The sequence below is a fragment of the Crotalus tigris genome, unplaced genomic scaffold, assembly GCF_016545835.1.
Source record: "Crotalus tigris isolate CLP2741 ecotype Arizona unplaced genomic scaffold, ASM1654583v1 scf7180000017549.6302385, whole genome shotgun sequence".
Taxonomy (NCBI): domain Eukaryota; kingdom Metazoa; phylum Chordata; class Lepidosauria; order Squamata; family Viperidae; genus Crotalus; species Crotalus tigris.
Genome location: NW_024096467.1, coordinates 2,690,559 through 2,708,177, shown reverse-complemented (window position 1 = coordinate 2,708,177; position 17,619 = coordinate 2,690,559). Strand labels below are relative to the sequence as shown.

The following is a 17,619-nucleotide window of genomic DNA, read 5'->3' as shown; positions in this document are numbered from 1 at the left end:
TGCAGGCTGTAATCTTTCTTTATGCACTGGCGTGATTTTTTTATTATAACTTCTAAAAAAGGTGATAATAATACATCTCGGATTGTTACATTCTGAGTAAGAACACCAGTCATTTCAGAATCAGCTGCTGAAATGATAAAATATGATAATATATTTCAGTTTGAAAAACATGGTCTGTTCCCTGAAATGATATATTTAAAGCAGGGGTGTCAAACTCAATTTCATTGAGGGCCGCATCAGCATTGCGGTTGCCCTTGGGGGGCTGGGTGAGTGTGGCCAGGGTGGATGCGACCTACTGGGTGGGCGTGGATGGAGTGGGTGTGGCCTACTGGGTGGGCGTGGCCAGCTCTACATCGTTTGCATCAAGGGTGCCTGTGGGGGTCTGGGCAGGAATGGGACAGATCTGAGGGTCTCTGGCAGAAGGGGATGGGACCAGGGCAAGTGCCAAGGCATGGTCCATTTCTTCATTCCTCACAAAGGGTGACACCTCCTCAGCATGCACCCAGGGGACGGGGCCAATGCAGCAGGGGCTGGTTCCCCGCTATTTCTGGACGGCCTTGTGGAGCTAAGACTGAATGCGTTTCAGCATAGATGGCCACCACAAAATTGTACATTGGCTCCCGGTCGGCCTGGGCCAGGGCCAAGGCAGCGGGGGCCGTTCCCTCACTGTTTCCAGGATGGCTTCGTGAGCCACATGAAACCACTTTGCGGGCTGCATCCGGCCCCCGAGCCTTGTGTTTGACATGTCTGATTTAAAGGTATTTTCCTGAATCACAGATTGACAGAAGTACAAAACAATGAGGTGTAAAGCACATGTATTGTGTTCCTAATCTTCCTCAAAACTGATTTATACTTCTAAGTATTCATCACTTAGATTGGGTGTCATAATGTCACAATGACCTTGAGAGGGAAGGCTTCATCAAATTGAGGCATTAAGACTAAAAAGAGCAACTTTTCTGCAATCTTACTTCTATTGGTATAATTTGTGCTTCTTAAGTATATAGGTAGTATATACTTAAGTATATAGGTAGTCCTTAACATATGACCACAATGGGACCTGAACTTCCTTCACTAAGTGATGTCATTAAGTGAGTTACGCCTGATTTTATGACCTTTTTGGCATGGTGGTTAAGCGAATTTTGTTAATTTATTTGTAAGTGGTTACATGGATCCGCTTCCCCCACCAACTTTTGCTTGTTGGCAGAATGGCAAATGATGATCCCATAATTCAGGATACTCTCACCATCATAAATAATGCTGGTTGCCAAGCATCCATATTATGATCAATGTGACGGCAAGGATGCTGCAAGTCTTAAATACAAGGACTAGTTGTCACTTTTTTCAGTGCCATTGTAACTTTGAACGGTTGCTAAATGAATGATTGTAAACTAAGGATTAATTGCAGTTTGATAGCATTAGCACTTAGACTTATACAACACTTCATTGTTTTTAAGTGAACCTGGCTTCCCCATTGACTTTGCTTGTCAGACAGTTGCAAAGATGATCACAGGACCACGGGGACACGACATCTGTCATAAATATGAACTAACTATCAAGCATCCAAATGAAAATCACGAGACCATGGGAATGCTAACAGTCATATATGTGAAAAATGGTCACAAGTCACTTTTTTCTGCTACCTGTATCAGCAAGCATGGGCCACTTAGCAGTGACAGTAGAAAAAACCCTGTCACCTAAGCCAGTTACTGCCAAGTGTACGTGGATGCTCCACAAGTAGGTTAGCCATAGTCCTCATCAATCAATCCCTTTAGGAGTTACAGGCGAACAATTTGCAATAGCATCCTGTGCACAGTTATGCCGCAGTTTGTTTAATTGTGAGCTTTCAGTAAGGCAGCCTCTCTCAATAGTTTGGCCTCAAAGTATGAGAGCAATATTTCATAGCCAACTGGCTATTTATTTTAACACTCTTGGCACTGCTATAGATGGAGTTAAAAGAAGCCCATTAGCAGCCCAAACCACCCAAACCAATTATCCTAAAATCCTTGCTTGGTTTGTTTCATGTTTAGGTCAATGATCATTCTGGAATGAAGCTTTTTCAAATCACTCTTCTGTGTCTCTTTGTATCCCAAGCAACAATAGGAGGGCAGAGCCCAGAAGTATTACAAAACCAGTTTATTCAAATCTAACATTAAAATATTGCAACCTATGTACGTATACCCTCGGAGGGATGTACAAAAACAGGAAGTCAGCTACACATACATACATATATACCCATGAACGAAAAAGATTTGTAAATACGTGAGAAAAATATTTCAGAAATAATTTAAACTGGAGGGGGGGGGGTAAGTCAGAAAAGTCTTCGGAATGCCCACAATTGTGCGACTGACCTATGGCAAAAGTCACATTCTCAGCCAAGAGCTCAACATGCAGATGAAGGAAAGGTCTGAACATCCCTTTTCTTCATGAAGGCAGCATTCCTCATCAGCATCAAAACCTCTGTTTAATGGTTGTTGAATCACAGCAAATAACTGGTCATCAACCGGAAGGTTAGTGTAAGTCCAAAATGCAGTTGGCTCTTCCTTCTATCTTCCCCCCCCCCCACAAACTAGAGGGGGAAGTTTTATGCACAAAATGTAGCATACCCCTTTTTGTGACATAATCTCTACAGTATCCAGCAAATCCTTGCAGCTAGTACTTTTAATACCAGCAGAAACCATGATTTGTGAAAAAGATATCATTCAATTGTCCAAATTTTCCAAGTATCACAGTAGAAACTTCAAACTGGAAAAAAAGGTTGTATATTCAGTTATTGCTGCAATAATTTTCAGCTCTCCCAGAGCCTATGTAGTGTATAAGATAAAAATGATCTTTTAAAAAATTGCTTCATGTACAAACCACAAACCGTAGAAAGGAAAAAAAATATATAAATATTAAATAGTCAAATACAATCCAATAAAAAACCCCGGGGCAAGATTTTTGGAATTCTGAAACAATATTCAAGAGTGACCCAAATCATCTGTTTTCCCTAGAACGTAGTTTACAATGATATTACAAAGAAGTATATCCCAAAAGTATCTTCATACACTTTTCAGATTTTGTTTTGTGCTAATTGAAGCTTAGTATCACCAGCACTAAGCAAAATTATACCACAAAAGTCAGGTTGTGTATCAGAAAAATATCTATCAGAAGAAAAAAATAACCAGGTTCTCTCCATCTTCAAAAATATGGGGAGTGGTTGCCAAACCTCACAGAGATAACCCTCCTTTCCCTCTTCCTTAAACTGTAACTCCTAAATGAATCCAACAATGCTAATTATGTTCTTGGGTACTGGGGGGACGAAACACGTACCAAAACCACTTGACTTTGGGTTGATGTTCATTAGGACAGCAGTTTGGCTGCTGTTACCAAGAGCAAAATCCTTCTTATTTTTTGAAGATTCAGGAGAAGATTATTGGATTTACCAACCAAGCGCATCAGGCTAGGAACATGGTTCCTAAAATCAGAATTACTGAGTCTCTAGCTCTCCTGGTCCTGAAAAATGCACGGAGATGCCTTTTAAACTCTTCTCTTTTTCTAGGTCTTACTCGTGTCAAATGTCTACGCAATGATATTCACATCCAATGGCAACGTTCATCCTTTGCATACAGTTCTAAAAACTCCCAGATTCAATAATTGGGATATAGCTCTGTTACCACACGGCACACAGATCTCTTGCCTACAGGAACTGGAGGGCAAAATGTATTGGTTCCTTTAAAATTATGCAATGTAAGGAATACAGTTCACTCTGTCTGAATCTGGATTCCTAGTTACTGGATTATATTTAGTTTTGCGCATAATACCATACACCTACGTAAGCCTATCTAAGTGGGTACTTCAAATCTTAGCCAAATCAGAATTTGAATTTGATATAGTTGTCAGAGAGAGGGTAGAGGTTGTGTTAGTGCTAAAACTACTATGCATTTAATAAATGTACTTTTTCTTATGACACAATGAATTTGCATTTGCTCCATTGAATAAATTTGTAAAAGAATGGAATCCTATTCAAACATTTCTCCATCTCTTTCAATATTCCTGGCTTGTATTTCCTAAGGTCTACAAAGAAAAATAAGAGATCATACTCTGTTTAATGTCAACTTACCAGCCCTTTTTAAAAACATGTACTTATCAGCAATTTCTTAAGAGCACCTCCTAGTCAAAACATGAAGACAGAATTCTAAATAAATTGAATCTTTGGTTGAAACTAGCAGGTTAATTCTTTTACAATGTAGAGCTCCTTAAAGCACATGTATATGGCAAGGAGTGACTGGAAAAAATAGTCAGCCACTTGGCATCTCCTCACAGAAACACTTGGTATTACTAAATGAAAAACGTAACTGCCAACAAGAGCTAAAAAAAGATTTGTCATTTTTGACTCTTCTGTGGAAATAGGAAGGAACAACTTCTAGAGCTTGCATTGAATTTTTGCTAAGAATTTCAACTGGAAGGGAATTGCTTTTTAAGAAAAGAAAAAAAGAACCCAACATGCCTTTAGCAGTATAGAAATGATCAGTGTGGATATTACATAGGGTTTGGGGCAGCTCTTGTTGTGCAAAGATTTTATAATCCATCAGAAAGGATTGATCAGAATTCAGTTATGTATTTAGAAACTGATTTGGTATGCATGAACCGCTCAAAATTTTAAACTGGGTGAGCACAAATATTTCCACAGCAGTGATCAAATAGCGTCCCAGAGAAAAGATGGATTCTAGGTATTTCTTCTTCCAGCCCCTTCATTTTTCTGATAGCTGTGGAAGAAATAAAATTCTTTTTCTACAACTAACATGACAGAACAAACTAACAACCCTCTCAGAAAGCTACTAATTTTTGCAAGAATACTGATAAACCAGAAGAGCTTTTCTTAAATTTGTAACCAAGCCATTCCAAAGTTTTCAAGCCCGGGATATCTGAAACTGGAACCAAGTAATCGGACTATCTGAATCCATATAGAATAGGTAGCAAGTCAGAAAAAAATTACTTTGGGTGATTCTAGCTTTGAATTTTATCCCTAAGAACTGAAATCTGACTTCAAGGACATTATAATTATATTATTCATTATCGATGGAGCCAATACATAGCAGAATCACTGATAATAACTTATCAGGCTATTTAGCTGATATAGGCAACTTTGCAAATTTCTCTTTAGACAAGAAATTCATCTAGTGGTCTACATAGTAATCATTGTTGCAGCTTTCTATATCCAATGACTTAATCCCTCATTCAAATTTATCTCTGCTTCTGGAGAAACAGCATCTTCTTCAGATAGCATCCTCTGTCCCAAGATCCTTACTGTCCATGACAGAAAAGTTGACATCTTGGAAATGGGACAACTTCCCCATCTTTTGTCCACTGGCATCCAGTTGTATCTGCAACACTCCATGGAACATACTGGGCAGCTGCTGCATCTATATTGGCTGTTTTCAGAGTTGCTTTCAATTATTGTTGGGTTTGTTTACTTCAAAAGCTAAGTCATTTAAAGTTTAAAAAGACTCCTCCCTTATTTCAGTTCAATGTTTTTAGTTTGAATACCTTGGCTTAGTTTCTGCATGAACACTGAAGGATCTTCCCCGTATTAAATGGTTTAGAATTCTTAAGGCAGATGTTGAAGAAAAACAAAAGCTTTTTTTTATCTCCTAGAAAATGCAATCTTGATTCTTTCAGGTGAAAATACACAATCTTTGTTCTAGAATAACAAAATATTACAGAAAAGCTGAACTCAAAGCAAAGATGCATCACTCAAAGTCCCTAATCTGAGATGAAATCTAGCTTATCCACAGCTCCTTTTGATAAGAGATGCTTGCATTCCTAGAGTTTTCATCACTCACAGTTGTCAGTACAATTGTTGGAGGAAAATAAACTGAGGTTCTGAATATCCTGTGATGGTAGATCTCAGGAGTGTGTCGGATGGGGGAGACTGACCATCTGTGACAGGTAGCAATATCTGATGGTCCTCTGTTCCAATGGGCAGAGGCAATATGTCTGAAGGCTTCACATCAGCAGACTCCAGCAAAAGGCTTTTCTCACTTGGAATTGAATCTTGCTCGCTGAAGGAAGGGTCAAGTGCAATGGAATCCAAAGGATACTCGGGATCTGAAAAATCAAACAAAACTGAAGAATTACTCTTGAAAATAAAGAGCTATTTAATTTATCACATGTAACATGGGCCCAAGGAACATTAGATTTATATTTATTTTATATTTATATTATATATTATAATATTATATATATTATTAATATATATATATATAATATTTATATTTTATACACACACACTTACACACACACACACACACACACACACACACACGTACACTGACTCCTGTTTTTTCTTCTGAGGTTGCTGGGCCCTGCAAAATATCCTAACCAGCAGCCCCAAAAGAAAAAACAGGAGTCAGTGTGTGTGTGTGTGTGTGTGTGTGTGTGTGTGTGTGTGTGTGTATCAAACTTCTTAACCACCCATCTCCCTCACAGAGAAGCTCTGATCAGTGTACAATTTAATCAATACAATAAAACATTTCAACCAAATAATTTAAGATTAAAAATTTAAAAATGTAAAACAGTGTTGTAAAACTGCAAGAGATGGAGAGATCGAAGATGGGGAGACTAAGAGTTGTTAATACAGGGGGAAGGAGGGGTTCTCCTGGCAAGGCTACACAGCTAGGTTTTGACCTCTTTGTGGAAAGCCAACATCTGAGGGCAAGATGTTTCACAAAGCAGGGGCAGCTTGACCCTACCGGTTGGAATTCTCCGATTGACGGATCCATAGCATGTTTGTCCTGCCTGAACGAGCAGGATGGACTGATGTGATATAAAGGCTTTATAGGTAATGACCATCCAGCAACACCCAGCATAGCAATTAGCTTCTAGATTTAGAAGAATATTTGAAAAAGTTGTTTCCCTTTACTTCTCAATCCACCCCCATAAAAGCTAACATAGCTACTGGCACTAACGAGAATTAGACTGCAACATATTATTTATTTTTTAGAGTTATAGCTTATCCTTCATTCAGGAGCTCAAGGCAGCACACCCCAGTGCTCCTTCTTCTGTTTTTCCCCACAGCCACATTCCTATGGGAGAGGTTGAGTTGAGAGAGCAACCGGTCCCAAATCACCCACTCAGTTTCTGTGGCATAGGACCGGCTAGAACCTGGAGCTCTCTGGTGCCAGTCTAAGACTTTAACCACTGAGGCACACTGCCTCTCTTTTTTAAAAAGTGTTACTGAGGAAAGGCTCTTCTAGATCTCCATCAAAAAATCCCAACTGAAACTATGGCTACATCTGTCTATATGTTGTGAAATTAAAGAATTTTCATCATACCTTCTGGCACAAGAGAAGTTGTGTAAGGACACTGCAGCAACCCAGAAGAGCAGAAAAAGGAAAGAGCATCTATACAGCATATTCTAACAAAACAGATACCCATGCAACTTTATCAAAAAGTCCCTGACCACTCAACCCAATACAGTACAGCCAACACAAACCCTAAAAAGAATTACACTGCCACACATCAAGAATATCTCAGAAACCACCAACTGACTCTTACAAACACATGGAATCAACATAGCACACAAGCCAACTAAAGCCCTTCAAAATATCCTAAGCAGACCAAAAGACGCAGCAACCCCAGAAGAAAAAACAGGAATCATCTACAACACACAGTGTCAGGACTGCAACAACCACTATGTAGGACAAACAGGCAGAAGATTGGCAAAATGCATCCACAAACATCAACTAGCAGTCAGAAGATATGATGGAAATTCTTTAATTTCAAAACACGTAGACAGATTTAATCATAGTCTCAGCTGGGAAAATATGAACATCCTAGACTAAGCCAAGTCCAAAAATGCCAGGGAATTTCTGGAAGCCTGGCATTCTGACAAATCAGCCATCAACAGACACATAGACATTATCAACATCTATAGACTATGCAAAAGAGACTATCACCTAGCCCAAAAAAGAACAAAAAGACCCAAGCACCTCTCCATCAGCAATCAGCACCCAGATCAGCGTAGATTAACTCCAAGGTCAACTTCGGACCAACAGTCAAGTAAGCAATGCCCCAATCAAGAAACTGCCAAAGAAGTCAATAGCAAATAACCCAACCAAAGAATCTCTAAGCTAACCCCCACCAACACTGACAGGCAAGCCACTAGAACAGTGGTTCTTAACCTTTTTAATGCCGCAACCCCCAACCGGTTGTAAGTCGAGGACTACTCAACCGGTCGTAAGTCGAGGACTACTCAACTGGTGCAGCACCGTTTGCAGAATGGGACTTTTGGCGGGCTCAGCAGGGCAGAGATAGCCTGGACAATTCCTATTGGCTTTTGAAAGCCAATAGAATTAGACTCTATTCAAGAGAGTCTATTCTATTGGCTTTCAAAAACCAATAGAATAAAAGGGAGTAGCACAGCTAAGGAAAAGAGGAAAAAAATGGCGGACTGCATTGTTTGGCGACCCCCGTGAAATGGTCGTTCGACCCCAAATGGGGTCCCGACCCACAGGTTGAGAACCACTGCACTAGAATATAAACTGACAGTAAATAGCACTCCTTACCAGCACTGATGATGTTATCTAGTTCGGGTAATGAAACATCTGCAAGAAAACAAGCAAGCTCAGAGAGCACCAAGGACCTCTCAGGTCAACCCTGAACTACAAATATTCTCTAATACTAATAAACTAATACTTTCCAGCTCATAGGCTTTTATCTACTTAGGGCAGTGATCCACAATCTTTCTGGCTTTGCGGACCGGCGGCGGTGGGGGGAAATGGCTGGTGAGAGTGCAGTACCATTTGTACCAGCGACGGGCACATGTAACCCACTGCTTGCACAAATGGAGCTACACGCGCTCGCCCGCCGCTTCCATGGCTCAGTTCCAAATGAGCCAAGGCTCAGTAGTGGGCTACAGCCTGGGGGTTGGGGATCCCTGATTTAGGGCAATGCACGGTGAATTTCAGATAAAACTAGAGTTTGAAATGCACATTTTGTTTTTAAGGATTCCAGCAACGGTCATAAAGGTCTATCCACTGATGACTGAGATCCTCAGTTTCATGAAATAATTGCAAAGAGGTGGCAGGAAGATAAAGACTTTTAGAGCAGTATACCTGAAAAAGCAGTAACATCTTTACAGATATATTAACCCTTCAAATATCTGTACTTCAAATACTACATAATTGTATTGTCTTCTGGAACAACCACAACACCCAGAAAGATACCCAAGGACCCATACTGTAGCTGAGGGGTGGGTGGGTGGGCAGCAGGAACATGTCTGACACAGATATCACCTTAAATCTTCCAAGTATTTGATTGTAGTATTAAACCCAGTACTAGAATAATGGATTTTTGTAAGAATAAAGGAAAGACACGAAATTAGTTTTACAAATTACTTGAGATTCAGCCTTGCATAAAAAAGCTAATAATGATTAACCTGCACAAACAGTACAGAGGGTCAGAGGAGGGGGAAAAAAATCTTTTCAACTAAAGAAAAGCAGTACTGAAAACATGATGCAATACTCTTATATTTTCCTCCCCGTTTTTCTTTTCCTGGTTCCAGTTTGTTTTCTTGGTTTTCTTTTTGACATTTTATGCAGGGATAGATGAGCAATAGAGAATGTCAAGACGTCATTAAAAAAAAATCCAGCATTTTACTTGGTTAGCTTAGAGGACTGATACTCAGATTTCTTTAAATAAATGCTTTGATATTCTAGGCTATACAAGCATTAGGTATTAAAGTGACCGCTTACCCGAATGAACTTTCAATTTATGTTTCTTTAGGTTCTTGATATCTGTATAGGAATTTCCACACAATTCACAGATAAATGGTCTTTCACCTTAAAACAAAATTTATAGTCAGACTCACCAAATTCCAATATAGATATTTCAACAGGAAGGGGGATGAAATCACCACTTAGCAAATGAGCAGTAGGGTAGCATTAAGCAACATTTCATGCACAAGTAATGAATTTACTAGGAGTTTCATGTCTAAGATTTCACCTGTATGAGACCGGAAGTGTTTGTTAAGTTCTCCTGAAGAAATGAAGCTTTTGCCACAAATGCCACATATATAAGGTTTCTCTCCTGCAGGGAAAATAAGTGATAAGTTATCAGAAAATGATGCCTTTCACCTACAGTCTAATGTAGGCAGCATAGTTTATTTATGATATATAGAACGGTCTTAATCAGACGTCTGGTCTCCAAACTTTTTAGTCTGTTATACTTTCCTAGTGAGTGTCAAAGACACATGAATCCATGTTTGCCTTGCAAAATCATGCCTTCAGGTTCCATTTTGAATAGCTCCATCAGCCCAGTAAGTTCTCCCCTAATTCATTTATTTCAGGATTACCTGTATGCTTTCTTGAGTGAGTGATGAGTGAACTTGAAACTGCAAAAGTTTTCCCACATGTATCGCAGACATAAGGCTTTTCTCCTGTGTGTCGTCGCACATGGTAAGTCAACGTGCTTGCTTGTGCAAATCGCTGTCCACATCGATCACAGACATATGGCTTCTCTCCACTGTGTTTCCTAAGGTTAAAAAAATAAAACATACTATCAATGCATCAGTGGCTTTTCAGCAAACATTTAGCCACATTTCAGGTGATGCTCATTCACTCACCTAGCATGGATTTTTAGATTACTTGAAGTTGCAAATTGCAGATTGCAGGCGTCACATTTGTATGGTTTCTCCTCTCCATGATGCATTCGGCTATGGAAAACAAGCTGGCATTTTTGAACAAAACCTTTGTCACAGAGTTCACATTTGTATGGCTTTTCACCTGCGAAGGGAATTAAGATGTTCCTTTAGCAATGCCTTCTAAAGGGATTTTTTTTTTTTTCATTTTGGACAAAAAGTAATTGTGGACAGAGACAGGGAGATATGGCTGAATTTCAGAGTGTGGGCAGGACCCCATCTGGTGGCATCGTTCAGATCCTACAGAGGTCCATCTCTTTGGCTGGTAACCCTCTTTATTCCAGAAATAATAGCACTTTGATCTATTGCAGGGGTTTTCAACCTTGGCAACTTTAAGACTTGTGGACTTCAACTCCCAGAATTCCTCAGCCAGCTTTGCTGGCTGAGGAATTCTGGGAGTTGAAGTCCACAAGTCTTAAAGTTGCCAAGGTTGAAAACCCCTGATCTATTGCCAGTAATTAGATGCAATGGAGAGATGTTTTTCCTGATTATCCAAAACCATTTAGCTGTAACTGCCCTGTAATGCTGGAAAACTTTTTGCCAGAAATCAACCCCTTAGCAAATGTTCGGGAGTTCTAGATATTGTCTTTCTGCTTAATTAAGGCTTAAACCTTTGTTGTTTACTCCACTGAGTCTTGGAATGATTACACATTTAATAGGAAAGAAGAGGTAGGTGTGTATGTGTGCGTATGTATTCCTTTCATGATTTCACAATTGTTTATCAAGTCAGATTTGACATTCCAAGTTTATATATCATTACATATATACACCATCCATCTCACTGTCAAGCAACTCTGTGTGGCTTATAACATCATAAATAACAGTATAAAACAAATAGAAAGTTAAAAACATTGACCATTGAAAAGTTGCATAAACATAAAGTTGCACCCTGTTTATTGCAAAGACAATTCAGAGCACCAGTTATTTATTCATTAGTTCTAGTTCTTTTGTATGGCAAAAATACTGTTTAGAAAGATATGGCTTAATTGTCACATAACCCTCACAAAAAAAACAACAACCCAATGGAAGGAACTCTGACAAGCTCACACTATTACTTACAAAGATGACTTTAAATACTGTACATAGGAGCCTCATACTACAGCTTCCATAGCCTACCAGAAAAAGGAGGGGGGGAACTGTTGTGGATTTTCTTTCACAGTGATCAGTCTAAACGAGTCCTTTTCTGGTGAAGTGGTAGCTACTGGTTTACAGCCAATGTGATACTAAAAGAAAAATGATTTTTCTCACCTCTCCTTCCTTGTAGCTGTCTTCAGCTTTCAGTTTTAGATTCTGGGCATCTATCCAGCTAGCACCTGGCCTGTCTTTCCAGCCAAGCAACATGACCTTGGATGTCTTCCTAAAACACCGCCTGTGAGAAACGAAGCCTTCTTTGCCAGTCTTTCGGTTCACAGAGAGCTAAGAAGGACATTACTGTAATCCTTTTCTGTCGTTTTGCTTCTCTCCTATGTTTCCTGGCCTAGGGACTCCCTGTCTTAGCACTTAGCCTCCCCCTTCCCTTGTCCAGCCCTTGCCAGTTACTACCAGTATCACGACTGGGAGACAACTGCTTGGGAGCAAATTCGGCAGGACCAATATAAGAGCTCTCTGTATTTTTCCTATTCTATCACTCTCTTTTACTGCTAGCTGCCGTGACTTTGGCTGATTTTATGCCTGAGCTGGTTTTGTGGCTGCTGCTTGGACCAGATCCAGTGTTGGCACTTAGTCGCTGTTCTTCCCATTGGAGAGAGCTTGCCAGGTGCCAAAACCAAGCACAACAGGGAGGCTTTCTCCTTGACTGAGCAGACTGGTCACTCACACCAGTCAACTCCTTGGAATTATGACCTCTCCTTCACTGGGGGTCAATCTTTCTGGTATCACCACAACCTCTTTAAAACTTCAGCTGCTGCTTTAAAGCTGAGCAGCCAGACTACACTCTGGAGCCTGGTTGCTTCCTCCTTATCAAGCCCCACAACATAAAATGTATGCATTCTTATCTTCACTGAGTCTTCAGTTTTCTTCCCAAGCCTCTTCCTCGGTGTTCTTAAGCATTCTTCCACTCCACCACACCAAATCTTCAGCTACCATTATGTCATGATATGCCATCAACACACCATCACTCAGTTGCCAGCCCAACTTCTCTGGAATGAGCCTTTTTAAAGCCTTTCTGCCTCACGCATGCCCTGTCCAGGTAAATGTTTATGTACAAGACAAGTAAAGGGTGACACCGCAGGGCGACACAGTGCTTTCACTCAACTGTCTCGTCATAGAAGCCATAACATTCTCTAACATTTTTTACAATTATGGCAAAAACAAACTTACTGCTTACATCAAAGCAGGTCTACACGGTCAACCAGAACTTGTTCACCAGCGACCAGAAACCATTTTATTTAAAAAGATCTGGAAGAAGCTCTAACTATATTTTTGTAACATTGTGGGGGATTTTTTTTTTTTTTTGCTTTACTTTTCCTTTACTTACTTGAAAGCACTTTTATAACGTCCTTGCCTGAATAGTTCTGGCAAGAAACAAGGGATACAAATTTTACACAAAAGGTAGAATAATAGCTCACAAATCAGTAGACCTGTTATCAACAAATAGATCTACTTTCAAGGACTGAGCTTTCTTCCCACAAACTACATTTTGTAAAACTTTCTATCTCTCCTTGCAGTTTATGGAAGAAAGACATACAGATATTTCTAGTTTCATTTGATAGGATATACCTGCTTCCTTGGAAAAAAATAATAATCTGAAGATGAAGAATGTTACTGAATTCTGCTTATATTATAACTGACCACAAGTTGGCAAAAGGAGGGAAGAATTTATTTGAAAGATGGGTGACCTTTCCTGCTCATTGTGACAAGAAGTAACCCCCAACCCAAACAGAGAGCCTACCTGTGTGAGTTCTTACATGCGTTTTCAGCTGGTTGCACTGTGTAAACGCCTTGCCGCAGAGCTGGCACACATACGGCTTGACTCCCTTGTGAATCCGCATGTGCCGTCTCAGGCTACTAGATTCAGAAAATACCTTCCCACATGTATTACACACCGGCTTGGCCTTGGGGTATTTCTGATCCAGGTCTTCTCCCAAGCTCTCCAACTGATAGGAGTTCTTATCACTAGTGATGTTAGATAAGCAGTGCTCTTTCAGAGCACAATTTTGATGTGGTTTGCCCTTTTTTGGCTTCACAGCCATAGCCTGCACAAGGATTTCTTGAGCAGCAAAAGTTTCACTCTCTACCACGGGGGTAAGTTGCAGTTCGGAATTATCACCTCCTTGAGCAGCCTGTTCTGTTATCTCGGTGGCCAATTTATTTGCATCCAAAAACATCTCCATGGCAGAGTTTTCTGCAACATCACCTGGATATTGTACTGGCTTGCTTGGTGGGTGTTTGGGGGAACTGAAGGCCTTTTTCCGTTTTTTGGATTGAACTGATTTTTTTTCCAAGGCTGCTGTTAAGACTGGAGACTGAGTTATATCCACTGAAGGGGCATCTGATTTCTCCTGGTTATTGTAGTCACGAAGTGTTAGCAGGCAAGTCTGTTGGTTCAATGCAATATTCCCAGTGATACTAGAAGTTTCTGTAGAAGAAGGATTAGCAATAAAAGCAAAGTCTTCCATTTTTATTTTACACTTAGTGACTACTTCCTCCACTTTAAGATAGTCGGCAGCCTGGTGAATTTCTTTAACATTCCAACTGCAAGAAAAAGGTACCATATGCAGAAAACTGATGGTCTTAAAAATGCATAAATATTAAATTGAGCAAACTGATACAATTTTTAAACAAGATTTTAAAAATCTATATCAGAAATGAGCCTTATAACATGCTACTTTTTCCTCTTTTGAAAGGCCATTAAAATAAGCATCAGTCTTAAAGTTATGTCACTGCTATGTAACCCCATTATACCAATCAACTCATCTGAACTATGCAGTCTAATTTACTGTTATTCAGATGAATCAAACATGATTTTGGACCTTAGCTGACACAGAGTATGAGACAACAGAAGTACTACCACACAAAAATATGGTAAATATTAAGACACAAGATCCAATGCTTAGATGGGCCACTGGGCAAATTCTAAACCTGAAAATATCGAAGTCAGTTTAGCCGACAAAAATGTGCTAAATAGAAAATAATCACGAACAATTTTTATATTTCACCAAGTGATACTAACTGAATTATTCCTTCAGTCACCTCTGTGAGAGGCAGAGTGATGTAGCGATTAAATTATTAGGACTAGAAGTGGGGAGATTCAAGTTCTATCTACTCTCAGTCATGGAAGATCATCAGGTGACTTCAGACTGCCTCCCACAGTAGTCCTTGTGGGGACAAGTAGGAGAAGCAAGTATATAGTTGGCTTCTTCTGAACAAAGGCAGGGTATAAATCTAATATCTAAATACATAACAAGGGGTATCAGGTCTAATTCCTTGTAACAAGCTGTTGTCATACAATCTGTTAAGCTGTTGCTTATTAGGACACTTGAATCAAGACATTTTCTCCCAACTTCCTTAATACTGATTTTTTTTAAGTACACCACTCTTATAACAGAGGATTTTCTACCATGAAGAGCTTGCAAATTGGATCAAACCAATTGTTATGTAACATTGCACATCACCTTGTATATACTAGTTTCCTCTTCTGTGACATCTTAACTTACATTGTAATTTATACCTTAAGCAAAAACATTCTATTTACTGATAGTTCTCGGTCTAGTATTTCCTTTAAACACTAAATAAATCTCCAGCCATACCTATCAAGGTTTAAATCTCCTGTGTATATGAATTCCAAAAGTTTCTGAAATCCATCAGCCTTCACTTGATTCTGATCCAGAAATATATTACTCTCTGAAGTATCTCTGTAAATAGCCCAAAAGTATTCGCTAAAAGATGCAAGAACATTTCGATGAGCCTTGAACTGGAATTCACCAATAATGATGGTGCAGTCACAAAGAAAGCCCACTTCACGCTGCCTGTTCAGACTTTCCAGTAGGTGCTCACAGTGGTGGGAACACTGCATTTTGCGTAATGATGCACAGCTTCTTCCCTTTGGCCTGAGATGAAAAACAAATATATAAGCATTGGGGTCCCTAGTTCCAGTAGAATAAAAGGAATAACACAAACCTCATTCAAAGATTTGTCTCCATTTACTATTTTTCTATTATTAAGACAACAGAATCTAATTATTATGAAGAAAAGCAAAATGCTCAGACAAAACTAAAACTATTTCCTTCGCCAAATACAACATCCCCACAGGTGCTGTAGCCCACAAAAACATTTGCTGAGAAAAGATGTTCTAGAAAGTATGAGTATTCCCTTTCCAAAATAAGCAAATTTAAATCACATCAAAAAGGTAGCAGGTTAAACATTGTTTAGAACGCAATGAGAGATTTTGAAAAGTGGACTCTTTGTTTGCTAACCAGAGACTGAATAAAAGGAGTACCTTATTAGACTTCCTGCATCATCAGAGTAGGTTTTCCCAACCCCATGTATATTTGGCAGAATGAATTCAAGAAGCCAAACTTAAGGATTTATCTCAGTTGCACAGCTCAACTGAGAATCTTCCTATTTTATGCAAAGGGTGTTATATCACTGCCTTTATGTAGGGATCCAGATACAAAAGGGCAAAATGTGATTTGGACTGCCAGTTAGCACATGGACCCTCTGCATTCCCCCAAAGACACCTTTAGTTTTTGGTGTTCCTAACCGAGATCTATACAGGTGACCTATTTATTTATTAAATTTACTGGCCATCCATCTTACCACAGGGTAACTTTGGATGGCTTACAATATTAAAAAGATAATATACAAATAAAATACTACAAAAAGTAGGATATGCAACCCTAGCTAACAGATGGGGGAGGGAGCAGGATGAGCAGGAGGAAAGGTGGGATTGTGTTATTAATCTAATCAATCTATATGGAGTGGAAAGTTGGACCAGGACTGGAGAGACCCAGATTCAAGGGCCTCACTGGGTGAGTTGGGCTCAGTCCCCCTTCCTCTCCCGAACTTCCCCATAAGGCTCTTAAGGGGTTACCCCCTGTGCAGCTGCATGGGGTCCCTGGGGAGACAGGATGCCTTTCCTAATAACTAATACATTGAGGGGGAGGCGGGGATGATGGGGAGTTTTGGGGCAATGCTGCAGAGGGCACCTCCTGGGGGAAAACCACTCTGCAAGAGCAGAACAGAAACTGGCACCAGCATCTTGTCAGCTTTCCCTTTTGCCTGAGAGTTGGCTGACGGGGAAGAACTCCTCTGGTCCAAATTTGACCTCCCCAACTGCCGGCTCTCTCCTGTCACACACGCCCGCCGGCTGGACTACCTCCTACCCACTTCTTCTCCTCGGTCCTTCGGACTTTTCTCCAGCAAGCCCGGCTATTCCTTTTCCTTCCCCTCCCCCCCGCCATCCAGCCCAAATGGTTCCGTCCTAGCCCGCTTCCTTCCCCCCCCTCCCTTCAGAATTACTAGGCAAACACACCTGGCAGGGGTGGCAACGCGAGAGCGGAAGCCTCTTCCGCTCAGGGCGCCATTTTGTGATGACGCTATTGGCTCCGCCTCCTTGGTTGATGGCGGTTCAAGGCTCACTTCCGTTCGCGGGACAATTCCAGCCACGAAAGAGTGGCGATGGTTGCGGTTGAAACCGGGGCGGAGCTTAATTACGTAGGGAATGGGCGTTTCCACAGTATAAACTACATTTCCCATGATGTCTAGCGCCATAAACTATCAATTTTTAGGAGGTGCGAATGACTTTGTAGAAAAATATGGCCGGACAAAGTGGAAATTAAGTATAATATGTTAAAAATCATTGGAATGTCTATAGTACATCTAGAAAGAGGAACGCGCATTAGTCATAGGTACATAAAACCATTACTCTTACTTTTAGGCCGCCAAGTCGGAAACAAAAGTAATAAAGTTATTTCAAAACCGCACTGTTGCAATATTAAAAC

General features: G+C 40.2%; 1 protein-coding gene across 4 annotated transcripts; it reads right to left on the bottom strand.

Moving 5' to 3' along the window:
• Positions 1 to 2,118: 2,118 nt before the first annotated feature.
• Positions 2,119 to 17,274, bottom strand: MYNN (myoneurin). Of its 4 annotated transcripts, none has more exons than XM_039337527.1 (9): positions 17,151 to 17,274; positions 15,427 to 15,726; positions 13,569 to 14,371; positions 10,604 to 10,763; positions 10,334 to 10,512; positions 9,985 to 10,068; positions 9,735 to 9,821; positions 8,547 to 8,585; positions 2,119 to 6,087 (listed from the first exon to the last, which is right to left on the bottom strand). In XM_039337527.1, exons 2-9 carry the CDS (start codon positions 15,690 to 15,692, stop codon positions 5,828 to 5,830), a joined length of 1,878 nt encoding a protein of 625 aa, XP_039193461.1. In that variant the 5' UTR covers positions 15,693 to 15,726; positions 17,151 to 17,274; the 3' UTR covers positions 2,119 to 5,827. The 4 variants fall into 4 exon arrangements, with proteins under 4 accessions (XP_039193461.1, XP_039193479.1, XP_039193470.1 ...); XM_039337545.1 differs by lacking the exon at positions 17,151 to 17,274 and adding an exon at positions 17,006 to 17,055; XM_039337536.1 differs by lacking the exon at positions 17,151 to 17,274 and adding an exon at positions 16,116 to 16,979.
• Positions 17,275 to 17,619: the final 345 nt, after the last annotated feature.